At 40.0% G+C, this 21,666-nt stretch overlaps 1 protein-coding gene across 1 annotated transcript in view; it reads left to right on the forward strand.

The window, feature by feature from the left end:
- ASH2L (ASH2 like, histone lysine methyltransferase complex subunit) overlaps positions 1 to 5,782 on the forward strand; it is a 579,627-nt gene extending 573,845 nt beyond the window's left edge. The window contains exon 19 of the mRNA XM_053719418.1: positions 3,154 to 5,782. Coding sequence (XP_053575393.1) covers positions 3,154 to 3,261 — 108 coding nt within the window. The 3' untranslated portion in view covers positions 3,262 to 5,782. The remainder of the gene's footprint in view (positions 1 to 3,153) is intronic.
- Positions 5,783 to 21,666: the final 15,884 nt, after the last annotated feature.

Below are 21,666 nucleotides of genomic sequence, written 5' to 3' on the forward strand. Positions count from 1 at the left end.
ATTACAGATGTTTCGAATACAAATTCTGCACTATCTGACAACTTTTGCAAGTTATCACATTTCTAACAGGTACGCTCGCCACTATTCCGGCCCAGCGTACCTGGTTTTCAATCCGCCACCCTGGAGGCCGCGGATGCCATAGGAATCAATGGGAGTCTGAAAGCAGCAAAAGTTCATGTTCGCTGCTGCCCGATATCCCATTGATTTCTATGGTATAATAAGTTACGTTTACACCTAACACATACCCCGAGTCTAAACACCCCTAATCTGCCACCCCTGACATCGCCGCAACCTACATAATGTTATTTACCCCTATTCTGCCGCTCCCAGACCCCGCCGCAACTAAATAAATATATTAACCCCTATACCACCACTCCTCGACACAGGCGCAACTAAATAAATAAATATATTAACCCCTATCCCGCCGCTCCCGGACCCTGCTGCCACCTACATAATGTTATTTACCCCTATTCTGCCGCTCCCAGACCCCGCCGCAACTAAATATATTAACCCCTATCCCGCTGCTCCTCGACACCGGCGCAACTAAATAAATATATTAACCCCTATCCCGCCTTTCCCGGACCCCGCCGCAACAAAATAAATGTATTAACCCCTGGCCTCCCACATCACTACCGCTTACTAAACCTATTAACCCTTAAACCGCCAGCCCCCCACATCACCATAAACTAAATTAAGCTATTAACCCCTAAACCTAACAACCCGCTAACTTTACATTAAATATTAACTCATCCATATTTTATAATAAATTTAAACTTGCCTTTAGAATTAAAATAAACTATATTAAACTATTAATTAACCTACGCTATCATTCTAAAATTATATTAAACTAATTATTAACCTACCATAACTATTATACCAAAATTACATTAAACTATATTAAACTATTAATTAACCTACCCTATTATACTAAAATTACATTAAACTAACAATTAAATTAGCTACATTACATATTTAAAAACCTAACCCTACTCAAGTTTTTTAAATCTCCTATAAAAAATTACTAAGTTACAAAGAAATAACTAAGTTCCACAAAATAAAAAACACTAAGTTACACAAAATAAAAAATAAGTTATCAAATATTTAAACTAATTGCACCTAATCTAATAGCCCTATCAAAATAAAAAATCCCCCCCCAAATAAAAAAAAAACCCTAGCTTACAATAAACTACCAATGGCCCTTAAAAGGGCCTTTTGTGGCGCATTGCCCCAAAGAAATCAGCTCTGTAAATAAAAGTCTTAATCCAAGCCGGCAGAAATCTTCATCCAGACGGCATCTTCTATCTTCATCTATCCAGCGCGGAGCGGCTCCATCTTCAAGACATCCGGCGCAGAGCATCCTCTTCTTAAGACGTCTTCTGAAGAATGAAGTTTTCCTTTAAATGACGTCATCCAAGATGCCGTCCCCTTATATTCCGATTGGCTGTTAGAATTCTATCAGCCAATCGGAATTAAGGTGGAAAAAATCCTATTGGCTGTTGCAGTCAGCCAATAGGATTGAGCTTTCATCCTATTGGCTGATCCAATCAGCCAATAGAATGCAAGCTCAATCCTATTGGCTGATTGGAAGAGCCAATAGGATGAAAGCCCAATCCTATTCGTTGATTGCCACAGCCAATAGGATTTTTGCAACCTTAATTCCAATTGGCTGATAGAATTCTATCAGCCAATCGGAATGTAAGGGACGCCATCTTGGATGACGTCATTTAAAGGGAAACTTCGTTCAGAAGACGTCGTAAGAAGAGGATGCTCCGCCCTGGATGTCTTGAAGATGGAGCCGCTCCGCGCCATCTGGATGGAGATAGAAGATGCCGGCTTAGATGAAGACTTCTGCCGCTTCATTGAGGATGGATGTCTGGTCTTCAAGAATGAGGCGTCAGTTGATCAAATTTGAAAAGCGGCCACTTAGTCGTCTCTGCATACCTTTACTAAATGTTATCATTTTGATGTTTTTGCTTTGTCAGAAGCAGCCTTTGGTAGAAAGGTCCTTCAGGCAGCTATCTCAGTTCAATAATTAGGCCTATAAATTGAGTCTCTGTCATAAACGACATATTTTTGGATTGTGGATTAATTTCTCAGAGAAAAAAAGCTTTTTTTAATTTGAATCGCTCCCTTTGTTACTTGTGAACTTCCACCTCTTGGTATTATATCCCATATGTAACAGCTCGTGGACTCTCGCCACCTATATGAAAGAAAACATAATTTATATCTTGATAAATTAATTTATTTCATGGTCCACATTCATTTGGGGTTATTTTTTGCTTAAAAGGATACTGAACCCAATTTTTTTCTTTCATAATTCAGATACAGTATGCAATTTTAAGCAACTTTCTAATTTACTCCTATTATCAATTTTTCTTCATTCTCTAGGTATCTTTATTTGAAAAAGCATGAATGAAAGCTTACGAGCCGGCCAATTTTTGGTTCATCCCCTGGGTACAGCTTGCTGATTGGTGTCTAAATGTACCCACCAATCAGCAAGTGCTATACAGAGTACTGAACCAAAAATGAGTTGGCTCATAAACTTACATTCCTGATTTTTCAAATAAAGATACCAAGAGAATGAAGAAAAATTGATAATAGGAGTAAATTAGAAAATTGCTTAATATTGCATGCTCTATCTGAATCATGAAATAAAAAATTTGGGTTCAGTATTGATTTAGGCACATATTTCTTTCCTTCTCCTCATTATTGGCTTTTACTACTAAACACTTCACCACTAAGGTATGAGTGAGGTGGGAGGGTTTTATAGGCTTTTTAGTTTTGGGAAACTTTGCCGCCTCCTGGTGGGAATGTATATCCCATACTTTACAGCTTGTCTCTGCCACCATGAAAGAAAATGAATGTTATGTTTTTGCAGTTTACTTCCATTAGCAATACACACTACTGCCAGCCCACCTGATCCTCTAGTCACACGCAGCATATGTGTGTATGCCACTAAAACAATTAACTTTGACTAGAATCATTTTTCTAATGGAAGTTTATTGCAAAATGCTTCTATTTAGAATTGGAATGAAATTCTTGCACATTTAAGTTTTTGCCCTTTCTATCCCTTTAATTACGATTACTGTAACAAATTAAGTAAATAGCAACAATTGTTTATATAATAGTCTCTTTATCTGGTTTTTCATACAGATGAGTGATATGGCCTGGAACGCTGTAGTGGAACATACATTAGCAGATGCCCTTTACCATGTGGAGACTGAAGTTGATGGTCGGAGAAGCCCCCCTTGGGAACCCTAATAGTTATTTATTTTTAAAGCTGCATAGAAGTGATGAAAATGTTCATATATATTTTCCATTACTCTCTACAGTGAGCAAATATAAAAGTGTGTGATTGAAATGAGTACATTATTCTGTTTTGCAGAAACATAAATGCAACTTAAAGGGACACTGAACCCAAATTTTTTTCTTTCATGATTCAGATAGAGCATGAAATTTTAAGCAACTTTCTAATTTACTTCTATTATCAATGTTTCTTTGTTCCTTTGCTATCTTTATTTGAAAAAGAAGGCATCTAAGCTAAGGAGCCAGCAAATATTTGGTTCAGACCATGGACTACAGTTTTTTATTGGTGCTGTCCAATCAGCAAGGACAACCCAGGTTGTTCACCAAAAATGGGCCGGCATCTAAACTTACATTCTTGATTTTCAAATAAACATAGCAAGAGAATGAAGAAAATTTGATAATAGGAGTTAATTAGAAAGTTGCTTAAAATTGCATGCTCTATCTAAATCACGAAAGAAAACATTTGGGTTCAGTGTACCTTTAAGAGATTTAGAAGTGTCTCTAAATGGCCTTAGCAGAGAACATACAATTAGGCATGCTTTTAGAAAAACATGACATTTACCAATATGAAGATTAATAATAAAACGTTTTATTTCTTCAATATTTTAACAACCAAAGTAATTTCAAAAAGTACACCTCCATATTTTAATTCTAATCTTTGATTTGATTACATGATTATATCTATTATCTATTTACGGTTTAATGTTCCTTTAGTGAAACTGATCACAGTGATATTTTTTTTTTTAATACTATAAAGCTACTTAGATTGATGCCCTTCTACAAGTGTGTCTTAACTTTCTGATCCACAGATTGGACGTATTGCCTGGTAGCACTTTGTCACTCTTACTAAATATTTGGTCTAAGAAAAATATGGTGCCTGCTAGAAAAATTACGCATATGCCATTATTTAAAGGGACAGTAACATCAAAATTAAATTCACGATTGAGAATGCATTTTTAAACAACTTTCCAATTTACTTCCATTTTTCTTCATTTTATTGTTACTTCTTAAAAAGCATACCTAGGTAGGCTTAGGAGCAGTAATGCCCTGCTGGGAGTTAGCTGTTTTTTGGCTGCACATATATGCCTCTTGTCGTTGACTCATCTGATTTGTTGAGATAGCTCCCAGTATCCTAGTACATAGCGTCTCCTTCAAAAACGAATACCATGAGAATGAAGCAAATCTGATAGTAGAAGCAAACTTGTTAAAACATTTATTTACTTTATCTGAATCATGAAAGAAAACTTTTGGGTTCCATGTCCCTTTAGATATTTAAGTTGGCTGTGGATCTTCTGATAATGCAATTTTTAAAATCTAGATTTCTAAATTTTCTTAAAGGAGCTTAAAAACACCAAAATTTTCTTTCACTAGAAAGATAGTGTAAAATAAAAAATATGTATATATACAATTTATTTATAGCATCAATTTTACTTTTCTGTGTTGAAAATCAGATGGCAAGCTGTAGGTGTGTGCACGTGACTGGAGCAATAAATGGCAGCAGTTTTATAACGGTTATCCATTTGCAAAAACAGTTGGTAGCAGCTTTGAAGAGATATCTCTAACAAAGTATACCATAAGAATTAAGTAATACATAAATATGGATAAATAGAAGTAAATATGCTCTGTCTGAATCACAAAAGAAACATTTTGGGTTACACGTCCCTTTAATATGTATTTTCAAACATTAAAGTGACAGTAAAGTCATAATTAGACAATCATTATTTAGGCAGAGCATACTATTTTAAACTACTTTTTAATTTACTTCTATTTTTTCATTAGCTTCCTTCTCTTGTTATCATTTGCTGGAAGGTTTATCTAGGTAAGCTCAGGAGCAACAAAGAACCTTGGTTCTAGCTGCTGATTGGTGTCTGCATATATATATATATATATATATATATATATATATATATATATATATATATATATATATATAGCGATTGTCATTGGTTCACCCATGTGTTCATTGCTACTGCTTCAACAAAGCATACCAAGAGAATGAAGAAAATTTGATAATAGAAGAAAATTGGAAAGTTGTTTAAAATTGAATGTTCTACCTAAATCATGAAAGATCATTTTTGGGTTTCATATCCCTTTAAGGCAGAACACTTTTTTTCTGTTTAGTTTCATTATACATATCTTATGCATTAATGGTAAACATGTGCGTTTGTCCATTTCAGGCTGATTCTGAATGCCAAAGATGGTGTCCAGAAGCTGCATTCGATAATTTTTGGAGCCTGATTTATTCTTGTGAAAGTGGTACACACTAAAATCTGGATTTGCACAGATCTTAGTGGGCTGCCCTTTCACAAGAACAAAAATAAATAAATGCCTAATGTCTATTAAATAGTGACTTGCTAGCTTTTGTAACTATTTCTAATTGCATGACCCCTGTGAATGTCAGACTACAGTTTTACTGCCAATTGTATTTGTGGTACATTACATACAAATAATAAAAATCAAAATGTTTTCTAAGTAACAGTAGGCTGGTATAAATCACACCTATTTTACTGGCCACAGAATCTGTAATTGATGTCACATACCAAATTTGGATGTTCAAGTTTCATGATACAGTTTAACTGCATCCAAAAAGCATTTGTTTTTTCCTATAAAGTTCACTTTACATTTCATTGACACAATATTTTTATGTTTTGTTTTCTCTTGTAAGGTGTATCCAGTCCACGGATTCATCCATTACTTGTGGGATATTCTCCTTCCCAACAGGAAGCTGCAAGAGGATCACCCACAGCAGAGCTGTCTATATAGCTCCTCCCCTAACTGCCACCTCCAGTCATTCTCTTGCAGCTCTCGACAAGGGAAGTAGCTAGAGAGATGTGGTGAATTAGTGTAGTTTATCTTCAAGCAAAAGTTTATTTTTAAACGGTGCCGGCGTTGTACTGTTTTTTTACCTCAGACAGAAATTTGCCTGAGGTTTTTGATGATCTTAGCAGGTTGTTACTAAGGTCCACTGCTGTTCTCACACATAACTGAAGAGTATGGGGAAACTTCAGCTGGGAGAACAGCCTGCAGAATTAACTGCCCTGAGGTATGTTCAGTATATTATTTTCTAGAGGATAAGAACTAGAAAATGCTGACAGTGCCTGATATAGTTAAGGTAAGCCTGATTGCAGTGATTTAGTAACGACTGGCATCATGCTTGCAGTAAAGGGTAATTTTCATATTACTTTCTATTATGGCTTAGTATGTAAAACGTTTTATATATATATATATATATATATATATATATATATATATATATATATATATATATATATATATATATATATATATAAAGGAACGTTTTTTACTGAGGTGATAAATCTTTATTTGGGGCCTAGTTTTCCACATGGCTGTTATTTTACTCCTAGGAATAGTTTTTTAAGGCCCTCTGACTTTGAGTGCATGGTGGGAGGGGCCTATTTTCGCGCTCTAATTAGGCAGTTGTTTTTTACATTCTGAGACATCCAGCTTCCCTGAAGGAGTCCCCTGTCATATTGGACCTCTGTAAAGGGTTTTTGTGCCTACAAAAGTCGTTTTATGGGAAGGTAGGAGCCACAGTAGAGCTGTGGCAGTTTGCTTGTGACTGTTATAACGGTTTTTACCGTTTTTTTGCTTCGTTTTTGAACCTGAGGTGTTAATCATCCATTTGCAAGTGGGTGCAATGCTATTTTAGTCTATTATATACACTGTAAAAATTTCATAGAGTTAACTGCTTTTTTCACTGTTTTGCAGTTTTTGTGTTTGTTTTTTTCCCTTAAAGGCACAGTACCGTCTTTTTATATTCTGCTTTTTCACATTAATTAAAGTGTTTTCAAAGCTTGCTGGTCTCATTACTAGTCTGTTAAACATGTCTGACATAGAGGAAACTCCTTGTTCATTATGTTTAGAAGACATTGTGGAACCCCCTCTTAGAATGTGTACCAAATGCACTGATCTTACTATAAGTTATAAAGACCATATTCTGGCTTTAAAAGATTTATCACCAGAGGAAATTGACAAGGGGGAAGTTATGCCGACTAACTCTCCCCACGTGTCAGAGCCTTTAACTCCCGCTCAAGGAGCGCCAAGTACATCTAGCGCGCCCATTGCGTATACTTTACAAGACATGGCGGCAGTTATGAATCATACTCTTACAGAAGTATTGTCCAAACTGCCAGGGTTACAAGGAAAGCGAGACAGCTCTGGGGCTAGAAAAAATACAGAGCTCTCTGACGCTTTAGTAGCTATGTCTGATATACCCTCACAATGTGCAGAAGCCGAAGGAGAGCTTCTATCTGTGGGTGTTTTTTCTGACTCAGGGAAGACACTTCAACCTGATTCTGATATGTCTACATTTAAATTTAAGCTTGAACACCTCCGCATGTTGCTCAGGGAGGTTTTAGCAACTCTGGATGACTGTGACGCCATTGTAGTCCCAGAGAAATTGTGTAAATTGGATAAATACTACGCAGTGCCTGTTTACACTGATGTTTTTCCAATACCTAAGAGGTTTTCAGAAATTATTACTAAGGAATGGGATAGACCAGGTGTACCGTTCTCTCCCCCTCCTGTTTTTAAAAAGATGTTTCCCATAGATGCCGCTACACGGGACTTGTGGCAAACGGTCCCTAAGGTGGAGGGAGCAGTCTCTACTCTAGCGAAACGTACAACTATCCCTGTCGAGGACAGTTGTGCTTTTCTAGATCCAATGGACAAAAAATTAGAGGGTTACCTTAAGAAAAATTTTATTCAACAAGGTTTTATTCTGCAGCCCCTTGCATTCATTGCCCCTGTCACTGCTGCTGCGACCTTCTGGTTTGAGTCTTTAGAAGAGGCTCTACAGGTAGAAACCCCATTGGATGATATCCTTGACAAGCTTAAAGCGCTTAAGCTAGCCAATTCATTTGTTTCTGACGCCGTTGTTCATTTAACCAAACTAACGGCTAAGAACTCAGGTTTTGCTATTCAGGCGCGTAGGGCGCTATGGCTTAAATCCTGGTCAGCTGACGTTACTTCAAAGTCTAAGCTTCTCAACATTCCCTTCAAGGGGCAGACCCTATTCGGGCCTGGACTGAAGGAGATGATGTCTGATATTACTGGAGGAAAAGGTCACGCCCTTCCTTAGGATAGGTCCAACAAATTAAGGACCAAACAGCCTAATTTTCGTGCCTTTCGAAACTTCAAGAGTGGCGCAGCTTCAACTTCCTCTAATACAAAACAAGAGGCAAATTTTGCCCAGTCCAAGCCGGTCTGGAGACCTAACCAGGCTTGGAATAAAGGAAAGCAGGCCAAAAAACCTGCTGCTGCCTCTAAGACAGCATGAAAGATCAGCCCCCGATCCGGTAACGGATCTAGTAGGGGGCAGACTTTCTCTCTTCGCCAAGGCTTGGGCAAGAGATGTCCAGGATCCCTGGGCGTTGGAAATTGTGTCCCAGGGATATCTTCTGGACTTCAAAGCTTCTTCCCCAAAAGGAAGATTTCATCTCTCACAATTATCTGCAAACCAGATAAAGAGAGAGGCATTCTTACATTGTGTTCAAGACCTCCTAGTTATGGGAGTGATCCACCCAGTTCCAAAGGAGGAACAGGGGCAAGGCTTCTATTCAAATCTGTGGTTCCCAAGAAAGAGGGAACCTTCAGACCAATCTTAGATCTCAAGATCCTAAACAAATTTCTCAGGGTCCCATCCTTCAAGATGGAGACTATTCGAACCATCCTACCTATGATCCAGGAGGGTCAATATATGAGGATGCTTATCTGCACATTCCGATACACAAAGATCATCATCATCGGTTTCTCAGGTTCGCCTTCCTAGACAGGCATTACCAGTTTGTGGCTCTTCCCTTTGGGTTAGCTATGGCACCAAGAATCTTTACGAAGGTTCTGGGGTCACTCCTAGCGGTCCTAAGGCCGCGGGGTATAGCAGTAGCCCCTTACCTAGACAACATTCTAATACAGGTGTCGAATTTTCAAATCGGCAGGTCCCATACAGACATTGTTCTGGCATTTCTGAGGTCGCATGGGTGGAAAGTGAACAAAGAAAAAAGTTCTCTATCCCCTCTCACAAGAGTTTCCTTCCTAGGAACTCTGATAGATTCTGTAGAAATGAAGATTTACCTGACAGAGGCCAGGTTGTCAAAACTTCTAAATTCCTGCCGAGTTCTTTATTCTACTTCTCGCCCTTCAGTGGCTCAGTGTATGGAAGTAATCGGCTTAATGGTAGCGGCAATGGACATAGTGCCGTTTGCCCGCCTACATATCAGACCGCTGCAACTCTGCATGCTCAGTCAGTGGAATGGGGATTACACAGATTTGTCCCCTCTACTAAATCTGGATCAAGAGACCAGGGATTCTCTTCTCTGGTGGTTATCTCGGGTCCATCTGTCCAAGGGTATGACCTTCCGCAGGGCAGATTGGACAATAGTAACGACAGATGCCGGCCTTCTGGGCTGGGGTGCAGTCTGGAACTCCCTGAAGGCTCTGGGCTTGTGGACTCAGGAGGAGACACTCCTTCGGATAAACATTCTGGAACTAAGAGCGATATTCAATGCTCTTCAGACTTGGCCTCAGCTAGCTGCGGTCAGGTTCATCAGATTTCAGTCGGACAACATCACGACTGTAGCCTACATCAACCATCAAGGGGGAACAAGGAGTTCCCTAGCAATGTTGGAGGTTTCAAAAATAATTCTATGGGCAGAGGTTCACTCTTGCCATCTATGAGCTTTCCATATCCCAGGAGTAGAGAACTGGGAGGCGGATTTTCTAAGTCGACAGACTTTTCATCCGGGGGAGTGGGAACTCCATCCGGAGGTTGTTTGCACAGTTGATTCAACTTTGGGGCAAACCAGAACTGAATCTCATGGCGTCTCGTCAGAACGCCAAGCTTCCTTGTTACATATCCAGGTCCAGGGATCCCAAGGCAGCGCTGATAGATGCTCTAGCAGCGCCTTGGACTTTCAACCTGGCTTATGTGTTTCCACCGTTTCCTCTGCTCCCTCGTCTGATTGCCAAGCTCAAGCAGGAGAGAGCTTCGGTGATTTTGATAGCACCTACGTGGCCACGCAGGACTTGGTATGCAGATCTGGTGGATATGTCATCCCTTCCACAATGGACTCTACCGCTGAGGCAGGACCTTCTACTTCAGGGTCCTTTCAACCATCCAAATCTAATTTCTCTGCGTCTGACTGCTTGGAGATTGAACGCTGGATTTGATCAAAACGTGGTTTCTCCGAATCGGTCATTGATACCTTAATTCAGGCTTGAAAGCCTGTCACCATGAAAATCTATCATAATATATGGTGTAAATATCTTCATTGGTGTGAATCCAAGGGTTACTCATGGAGTAAAGTCAGGATTCCCAGGATATTATCTTTTCTCCAAGAAGGATTGGAGAAGGGATTGTCAGCTAGTTCCTTAAAGGGACAGATTTCTGCTCTGTCTATTCTTTTGCACAAGCGTCTGGCGAATGTTCCAGACGTTCAGGCGTTTTGTCAGGCTTTAGTTAGAATCAAGCCTGTGTTTAAACCTGTTGCTCCACCATGGAGTTTAAATTTAGTTCTTAAAGTTCTTCAAGGGGTTCTGTTTGAACCTCTGCATTCCATAGATATTAAGCTTTTATCTTGGAACGTTCTGTTTTTGGTAGCTATCTCTTCGGCTCGAAGAGTTTCAGAGTTATCTGCCTTGCAGTGTGATTCCCCTTATCGGATCTTCCATGCAGATAAGGTAGTTTTGTGTACCAAACCTGGGTTTCTTCCTAAGGTGGTATCTAATAAGAATATCAATCAGGAGATTGTTGTTCCGTCACTGTGTCCTAATCCTTCTTCAAAGAAGGAACGTCTATTACACAATCTTGACGTGGTTCGTGCTTTAAAGTTTTATTTACAAGCTACTAAAGATTTTCGTCAAACATCTGCATTGTTTGTTGTCTACTCTGGACAGAGGAAAGGCCAAAAGGCTTCAGCAACTTCTCTTTCCTTTTGGTTAAGAAGTATAATCCGCTTAGCTTATGAGACTGCTGGCCAGCAGCCTCCTGAAAGAATTACAGCTCATTCCACTAGAGCGGTGGCTTCCACATGGGCTTTTAAAAATGAGGCTTCTGTTGAACAGATTTGTAAGGCGGCGACTTGGTCCTCGCTTCATACTTTTTCTAAATTCTACAAATTTGATACTTTTGCTTCTTCGGAGGCTATTTTTGGGAGAAAGGTCTTACAGGCAGTGGTGCCTTCCGTTTAAGCGCTTGCCTTGTCCCTCCCTTCATCCGTGTCCTATAGCTTTGGTATTGGTATCCCACAAGTAATGGATGAATCCGTGGACTGGATACACTACAAGAGAAAACAAAATTTATGCTTACCTGATAAATTTATTTCTCTTGTGGTGTATCCAGTCCACGGCCCGCCCTGTCATTTTAAGGCAGGTGTTTTTTATTTTTAAACTACAGTCACCACTGCACCCTATAGTTTCTCCTTTCTCTTGCTTGTCTTCGGTCGAATGACTGGAGGTGGCAGTTAGGGGAGGAGCTATATAGACAGCTCTGCTGTGGGTGATCCTCTTGCAGCTTCCTGTTGGGAAGGAGAATATCCCACAAGTAATGGATGAATCCGTGGACTGGATACACCACAAGAGAAATAAATTTATCAGGTAAGCATAAATTTTGTTTTTTTTTTACTACATTTCTGTGTTGACATTGTGTACTACAGTTATGGTTGAAAAATGCTATAAAACTGATACATTAGTGTGTTTTTTATATATGCATCCAAAATGAATATATGAATTGCAAAAGATCTTCATAAAAAATAAATGTTTCCAAAATGTGTATTTGCAGTAAGGACACACCCTTGGAATGTCTTGAGTAGTATTTATCTTATATAATTTCTTGTAGCCACTTGTGGACAAATATAAATTAACTTCTACACAGCAGCCAGGTTTCTTTCAGATTAGCTGAAAAAGCAGACAAGGTAAAAAATGAAATTAAATTTCATATTTTTTTTCAGTGTTCATACTTAAACATTTTTTGGAACAAAATACTTAGTTTAATGTATTAATATTGTGTGCAGCTGAACATGGCAATCAATCAACATAAGGGTTATAGTAACTGGATGTTCATGTGCCTAAAATTGGTTGTATTCTAAAATTGGTACTCTGATATCAAGTGCTTTGTGACTACTATAGAAAAGAAAGAAAAATAAAGTTTTTGTTTTACTTTTTTGTATTTTGTAGTGATTTGTTTGTTATGCCAACAACTTCCTTACACTTGAGTCATGTTAACTGAGACGTGCTTCATACTTTTCCAACATAAATAATAACATGCATATGTCTGTTACCAATACAAATGTATAAACAATACTACAAACTGGAAACTCTGTGACTAAGTGTCACAGATAACCTATAGGAGGCGCTTACTTAACAGGTGGTGTGGGTGGCCCTAGTGTAAATATATAATAATAATAAACCCATATAAAAATAAAAGCATAACTAAAATACAAAATTGCTATAGAATTAATATATAAATTGTTGAAATCAAATATAAACTTAATTAAAAAATTATTATGATATGTAAATAAAAAAATAAAAAAAATACAAATACAAATGTATATATGTGAAAATACACACGTTACACTGGAAGATGTCCAATATAAACGGTGCAAATAAAAAGTCCCAAAATAAGTCCGTCTGAGAAAGGGAAAAGTGGAAAAGGCAGCTCTCGGTCTTCACTTCACAAGTGATGTAATTTTCTTATATGGACAACTGTAAAAAACAGAAACAGAGGCGCCACATGTGTAGATCAATAGATACCAAGACTCCCTTGTTCCAACCTTTAGGATACTATCCAGGCAAGGACTGCCTTGCAGGACATCCACCTCTCCAGGACATCACGACGGGGATTCGTATACACAGCCAGCTGGTTTGCTGTTTAGAATACCAGCCTGCCTCTAACAGGCACAAGAGAGTGCCTTCACGTTTGTGAGTATCCTGTGTCTTGTCCAGATTCACGTCTTGGTATCTATTGATCTACACATGTGGCGCCTCTGTTTCTGTTTTTTACAGTTGTCCATATAAGAAATGTATAAACAATCCTTTTCACTATTTCATTTTTAAGCTAGCCATTCTTTATAGAAAATTTATCACTGCAGCACATTTAGACCTAGATTGTGTGGAGTGCAAAATTGTGCTTCCGCATGCACGGTATTTGCACTTCACTCAGTAATACCAGGGCACGCAAATATGCGCTGGTATTAAAAGTTAAGCTCAATGCGAACGCGACCAGTGCCTGGAAGCATTACGTTCACCAGATCGCTCTTCCATAGGTTCCAATGGGAGCCTCGTTCTGATGCAGTGAGACACTGCAAAGAGCCTAGCATAGCCACATCCACTAAGTTTAACCCCTTATAACTGCAGTTATTTTTATATATTAAAAAAAAAAATGCTCATATTTTTTATTTCAATAAAGGAACTGTGCACTTTATTTTAGGGGCAATTGGGGCACATTGTTTCCATGAGCTCACGGGAGCATTAACCAGTCGGTTATTTAAGGTGTGCACATTAAAATAACGCTCCACTTGTAATCTAGCCCTTAATGTTTTGTGTATATCAATAAAGTCATGCAGAAAAAGGGCAGTACCATGTTAGATACAGCCCCATCCCCATTTGTAAATAAGAATGGCTGACAAAGGGACCTCAGTGTCCTGAAAGCTTGCAATTTCTTTCCAAAGGCAGGGAGAGTCCACGACTAAATTCATTACTGTTGGGGAATATCAACACCTGGCCACCAGGAGGAGCCAAAGGCTATAAATATCCCTCCCACTTCCCTTATCCCCCCATTAATTCTTTGCCTTTTGTCACTAAAGAAGGATGACAGAGAAAGTGTTAGAAGAAGGATAGTCCTTTAATGGGTATTTTCCCTTCAAGAGAGGCCTGGGGTATTTGAAGTAACCATGTAAACTCTGTGAGTGTGGTGGTGAGCGTTAGATCTAGATGTGGCAGGTAAGTTCTCTGTAATTTCATCTAGATACCCAAGCTAACAACCCCTGGGTAACCAGTGTTAACAGGTTACACTGTTAACACCGTTTCACTCAGGTCCCTGTCAGCGGAAAACAGAGAGACTGTCACACACTGATCCTGGGGTAAGTCCCTTTATTTTTTATTGGAATGTGCCTAGTGGGTATGAACTCTCCCCTAATAATTAGGGACCTCAGTGGTCAGTGTGACAATAGTTAATCCCCTATGGGATCTGGGGACGTTTATTTCATGTAATTGGCAAGAGTCCATGAGCTAGTGACGTCTGGGATATACAATCCTACCAGGAGGGGCAAAGTTTCCCAAACCTCAAAAATGCCTATAAATACACCCCTCACCACACCCACAATTCAGTTTTACAAACTTTGCCTCCTATGGAGGTGTTAAAGTAAAGTTTGTGCTAAGATTTCTACGTTGACATGCGCTTCTCAGCATTTTGAAGCCCGATTCCTCTCAGAGTACAGCGAATGTCAGAGGGATGTGAAGGGAGTATCACCTATTGAATGCAATGGTTTTCCTCACGGGAGATCTATTTCATAGGTTCTGTTATCGGTCATAGAGATTCATCTCTTACCTCCCTTTTCAGATCGACGATATACTCTCATATACCATTACCTCTACTGATAACTGTTTCAGTACTGGTTTGGCTATCTGCTATATGTGGATGGGTGTCTTTCGGTAAGTATGTTTTTATTACTTAAGACACCCCAGCTATGGTTTGGCACTTTATGCATTTATATAAAGTTCTTAATATATGTATTGTACTTATATTTGAGTCAGGTTCATGTATTTCCTTGTGCAGACTGTCAGTTTCATATTTAGGGAAAATAAACATATTAAGAAATATTTTCCTTATCTGGTGTTTAGTCGTTTTTTTTCTCAAATGGACTACTTTTTTTCTTGCAAATTGCGGACAGTACTTTATTGCGTCATTTTTGGCGCGAGAATGTTTTGGTGCGATAAGTACGTCCATTGACGCAAGTTCGTCATTCCCAGCATCGTAGTTGACGCCGAAGCCTTACACACGGTTAGTTACGCAAGTGTGTCATTTCCGGATATTGTTGGCGCCAAAAAAATTTGTTACGTTGTGCGTCATACTTGGCGCCAAAATTTTCATTAATTTAATACCCCATTGCTGTTTGCCTCTTGCCTTTTTCAATGTCAGAGGGCTATGCTATTTGCATTTTCTCTTGTAAGGTGTATCCAGTCCACGGGTTCATCCATTACTTGTGGGATATTCTCCTTCCCAACAGGAAGCTGCAAGAGGACACCCACAGCAGAGCTGTCTATATAGCTCCTCCCCTAACTGCCACCCCCAGTCATTCTCTTGCAGCTCTTGACAAGATAGGAAGTATCAAGAGATATGTGGTGACTTAGTGTAGTTTTACCTTCAATCAAAAGTTTATTTTTAAACGGTACCGGCATTGTACTGTTTTACTCTCAGGCAGAAATTAGAAGAAGAATCTGCCTGGAGGTTGATGATCTTAGCGGTTTGTAACTAAGGTCCATTGCTGTTCTCACGCATAACTGAAGAGTATGGGAAAGACTTCAGTTGGGGGAACGGTTTGCAGATTACCTGCTTTGAGGTATGTTCAGTATATTTATTTCTAGAGAGATGATAAGATCTAGAAAATGCTGACAGAGCCTTGTATAATTGAGGTACGCCTGATGCAGTGATTTAACAACGACTGGGATCATGCTTACAAAAAAGGGCAATATTCATGTTAATACTCATATTTCTTAGTGACAAAACGTTTACATGTTATATAGAAAGAACGTTTTTTTTCTCTGAGGGTGATAAATCGTTTTTTGGGGCCTAGTTTCCACATGGCTAGTCAGATACTCCTAGGAGTATTTTCTTAAGGCCCTCTGACATCGAGTGCATGGTGGGAGGGGCCTATTTTCGTGCTCTAGATGCGCAGTTCATATTCAGACTGAGACATCCAGCTTCCCTTAAGGAGTCCTCTGGCATCTGAGGACCACTATAGAGGGCTTATTTCTTCCCTAAATTGTATTTGAGGGCAGGTAGGAGCCACGGCAGAGCTGTGGCAAGGTGTTTAACTGTTTGTTAACGTTTTTTAACGTTTTTCAAATCCGGTTTGGGACCTAAAGGGTTAATCATCCATTTCCAAGTGGGTGCAATGCTGCTTTAGTCCCTTATACACACTGTAAAATTTTCAAAGAGTTTACTACTTTCTCTTGTAAGGTGTATCCAGTCCACGGATCATCCATTACTTGTGGGATATTCTCATTCCCAACAGGAAGTTGCAAGAGGACACCCACAGCAGAGCTGTCTATATAGCTCCTCCCCTAACTGCCATATCCAGTCATTCTCTTGCAACTCTCAACAAACATGGAGGTAGTAAGAGAGAAGTGGTGAAATGTAGCTGTTATTTTACTTCAATCAAAAGTTTATTATTTTTAAATGGTACCGGAGTTGTACTATTTTGTTCCAGGCAGAAAAATAGAAGAATCTGCCTGTGATTTCTATGATCTTAGCAGGTTGTAACTAAGATCAGGTTGTAACTAAGATCCATTGCTGTTCTCACACTTGACTGAAGAGAGAGATAACTTCAGCGGGGGAAGGGCGTGCAGGTTATCCTGTTATGAGGTATGTGCAGTTAAGATTTTTCTAGAAAATGCTGCTGATGCCAAATTTATGTAAGGTAAGCCTGAATACAGTGATTTAATAGCGACTGGTATCATGCTTACTTTCTGAATTAATACTCTTTTATATTTACAATATAAAACGTTTGCTGGCATGTTTAAACGTTTTTATATATACTTTGGTGATAAAACTTTATTGGGGCCTAGTTTTTTTCCACATGGCTGGCTTAAATTTGCCTAGAAACAGTTTCCTGAGGCTTTCCACTGTGTTACTATGAGTGGGAGAGGCCTAATTTAGCGTTTTTTTTGCCCAGTAACTTTTACAGACTGAGACATCCAGCTTCCTCCAAGGGTCCCCTGAATGCTATAGGACATCTCTAAAGGGCTCTTAGGCTTTCCAAAATAGTTTGTTGGGGAAGGTAGGCCCACAGCAAGGCTGTGGCAGTTTGGTGTGACTGTTAAAAAAAAAAAAAAAGTCTATCATTTTTTTGATCCGGTTTTTGAACTAAGGGGTTAATAAGCTAACAATGCTCTGTTAGCTTATTATACACACTGTAAACATTTCGTTTGATTTACTGCCTTTTTTTCACAGTTTTTTCAAATTCTGACAAAATTTGTTTCTCTTAAAGGCACAGTACCGTTTCTTATATTTGCTTGTTAACTTGATTTAAAGTGTTTTCCAAGCTTGCTAGTCTCATTGCTTGTCTGTATAAACATGTCTGACATAGAGGAAACTCCTTGTTCATTATGTTTAAAAGCCATTGTGGAGCCCCCTCTTAGAATGTGTACCAAATGTACTGATTTCACTTTAAGCAATAAAGATCATATTCTGTCTTTAAAAAATTTATCACCAGAGGAATCTGACGAGGGGGAAGTTATGCCGACTAACTCTCCCCACGTGTCAGATCCTTTGACTCCCGCTCAAGGGACTCACGCTCAAATGGCGCCAAGTACATCTAGGGCGCCAATAGCGTTTACTTTACAAGACATGGCGGCAGTCATGGATAATACACTGTCAGCGGTATTAGCCAGACTACCTGAATTTAGAGGAAAGCGAGATAGCTCTGGAGTTAGACGAAATACAGAGCATACAACGCTTTAAGAGCTATGTCTGATAATGCCTCACAATATGCAGAAGCTGAAGGAGGAGAGCTTCTTTCTGTGGGTGATATTTCTGACTCAGGGAAGATGATGCAACCTGATTCTGATATTTCTACATTTAAATTTAAGCTTGAACACCTCCGCGTGTTACTCAGGGAGGTTTTAGCTGCTCTGAATGACTGTGATACAATTGCAGTGCCAGAGAAATTGTGTAGACTGGATAAATACTATGCAGTGCCGGTGTGTACTGATGTTTTTCCAATACCTAAAAGGTTTACAGAAATTATTACTAAGGAATGGGATAGACCAGGTGTGCCGTTCTCTTCCCCCTCCTATTTTTAGAAAAAATTTTCCAATAGACGCCACCACACGGGACTTATGGCAGACAGTTCCTAAGGTGGAGGGAGCAGTTTTTACTCTAGCAAAGTGTACTACTATCCCTGTCGAGGACAGTTGTGCTTTCTTAGATCCAATGGATAAAAAGTTAGAGGGTTACCTTAAGAAAATGTTTATTCAACAAGGTTTTATCCTACAGCCCCTTGCATGCATTGCTCCTGTCACTGCTGCTGCGGCGTTCTGGTTTGAGTATCTGGAAGAGGCTTTACAGGTAGCGACTCCATTGGATGACATACTTGACAAGCTTAGAGCACTTAAGCTAGCCAATTCTTTTGTTTCTGATGCCATTGTTCATTTGACTAAACTAACGGCTAAGAATTCTGGTTTTGCTATCCAGGCGCGCAGAGCGCTATGGCTTAAATCATGGTCAGCTGACGTTACTTCAAAGTCTAAGCTGCTTAACATTCCCTTCAAGGGGCAGACCCTATTCGGGCCTGGTTTGAAGGAGATTATTGCTGATATCACTGGAGGAAAAAGTCATGCCCTTCCTCAGGATAGGTCCAAATCAAGGGCCAAACAGTCTAATTTTCGTGCCTTTCGAAACTTCAAGGCAAGTGCGGCATCAACTTCCTCTAATGCAAAACAAGAGGGAACTTTTGCTCAGTCCAAGTCGGTCTGGAAACCTAACTAGACCTGGAACAAAGGTAAGCAGGCCAAAAAGCCTGCTGCTTCCTCTAAGACAGCATGAAGGAACGGCCCCCTATCCGATAACGGATCTAGTAGGGGGCAGACTTTCGCTCTTCTCCCAGGCGTGGGCAAGAGATGTCCAGGATTCCTGGGCGTTGGAAATTATATCCCAGGGATATCTTCTGGACTTCAAGGCTTCCCCCCCAAAAGGGAGATTTCACCTTTCACAATTATCTGCAAACCAGATAAAGAGAGAGGCATTCTTACACTGTGTACAAGACCTCCTAGTTATGGGAGTGATCCATCCAATTCCAAAGGAGGAACAGGGACAGGGATTTTACTCATATCTGTTTGTAGTTCCCAAAAAGAGGGAACCTTCAGACCAATTTTGATCTAAAGATCTTAAACAAATTCATCAGAGTTCCATCATTCAAGATGGAGACTATTCGTACCATCCTACCTATGATCCAGGAGGGTCAATACATGACTTCAGTGGATTTAAAGGATGCTTATCTTCACATTCCGATACACAAAGATCATCGGTTTCTCAGGTTTGCCTTCCTAGACAGGCATTACCAGTTTGTAGCTCTTCCCTTTGGGTTAGCTACAGCCCCAAGAATTTTTACGAAGATTCTGGGGTTGCTTCTGGCAGTCCTAAGGCCGCGGGGCATAGCAGTGGCCCCTTATTTAGACATCCTAATTCAGGCGTCAAACTTCCAAATTGCCAAGTCTCATACGGACATAGTGTTGGCATTTCTGAGGTTGCATGGGTGGAAGGTGAACGAGGAAAAGAGTTCTCTATCCCCCCTTACAAGAGTTTCCTTCCTAGGGACTCTGATAGATTCTGTAGAAATGAAAATTTACCTGACGGAGTCCAGGTTATCAAAACTTCTAAATTCCTGCCGTGTTCTTTATTACATTCCTCGCCCTTCGGTGGCTCAGTGCATGGAAGTAATCGGCTTAATGGTAGCGGCAATGGACATAGTGCCGTTTGCACGCCTACATCTCAGACCGCTGCAACTCTGCATGCTCAGTAAGTGGAATGGGGATTACACCGATTTGTCCCCTCTACTAAATCTGGATCAAGAGACCAGGGATTCTCTTCTCTGGTGGCTATCTCGGGTCCATCTGTCCAGGGGAATGAGTTTCCGCAGGCCAGAGTGGACTATAGTGACGACAGATGCCAGCCTTCTGGGCTGGGGTATAGTCTGGAACTCCCTGAAGGCTCAGGGTTCGTGGACTCGGGAGGAAGCCCTCCTTCCGATAAACATTCTGGAACTGAGAGCAAACTAGAACTGGATCTGATGCCGTCTCGTCAGAACGCCAAGCTTCCTTGTTACGGGTCCAGGTCAAGGGATCCCCAGGCAGTGCTGATAGATGCTCTAGCAGTGCCCTGGTCCTTCAGCCTGGCTTATGTGTTCCCACCATTTCCTCTCCTCCCTCGTCTGATTGCCAAGATCAAGCAGGAGAGAGAGCTTCTGTGATTTTGATAGCACTTGCGTGGCTACGCAGGACTTGATATGCAGATCTGGTGGACATGTCATCCTTTCCACCATGGACTCTGCCGCTGAGGCAGAACCTTCTACTCCAAGGCACATTCAAACATCCAAATCTAATTTCTCTGCGGCTGACTGCTTGGAGATTGAACGCTTGATTTTATCAAAACGTGGTTTCTCCGAGTCGGTCATTTATACCTTGATTCAGGCGTTGAAAGCCTGTCACCATGAAAATCTATCATAAGATATGGTGTAAATATCTTCATTGGTGTGAATCCAAGGGTTACTCATGGAGTAAGGTCAGGATTCCTAGGATATTATCCTTTCTCCAAGAAGGATTGGAGAAGGGATTGTCAGCTAGTTCCTTAAAGGGACAGATTTCTGCTCTGTCTATTCTTCTGCACAAACGTCTGGCAGATGTTCCAGACGTTCAGGCGTTTTGTCAGGCTTTAGTTAGAATCAAGCCTGTGTTTAAAACTGTTGCTCCGCCATGGAGTTTAAATTTAGTTCTTAAAGTTCTTCAAGGGGTTCCGTTTGAACCTCTGCATTCCATAGATATCAAGCTTTTATCTTGGAAAGTTCTGTTTTTGGTAGCTATCTCTTCGGCTCGAAGAGTTTCAGAGTTATCTGCCTTACAGTGTGATTCCCCTTATCTGATCTTCCATGCAGATAAGGTAGTTTTGCGTACCAAACCTGGGTTTCTTCCTAAGGATGTATCTAATAAGAATATCAATCAGGAGATTGTTGTTCCGTCACTGTGTCCTAATCCTTCTTCAAAGAAGGAACGTCTATTACACAATCTTGACGTGGTTCGTGCTTTAAAGTTTTATTTACCAGCTACTAAGGATTTTCGTCAAACATCTGCATTGTTTGTTGTCTACTCTGGACAGAGGAGAGGCCAAAAGGCTTCGGCATCTTCTCTTTCTTTTTGGCTGAGAAGCATAATCCGTTTAGCTTATGAGACTGCTGGCCAGCAGCCTCCTGAAAGAATTACAGCTCATTCCACTAGAGCGGTAGCTTCCACATTGGCTTTTAAAAACGAGGCCTCTGTTGAATAGATTTGTAAGGCGGCGACTTGGTCTTCGCTTCATACTTTTTCTAAATTCTACAAATTTGATACTTTTGCCTCCTTGGAGGCTATATT

The sequence above is a fragment of the Bombina bombina genome, chromosome 6 (genome assembly GCF_027579735.1).
Source record: "Bombina bombina isolate aBomBom1 chromosome 6, aBomBom1.pri, whole genome shotgun sequence".
NCBI classification, from domain to species: Eukaryota; Metazoa; Chordata; class Amphibia; order Anura; family Bombinatoridae; genus Bombina; species Bombina bombina.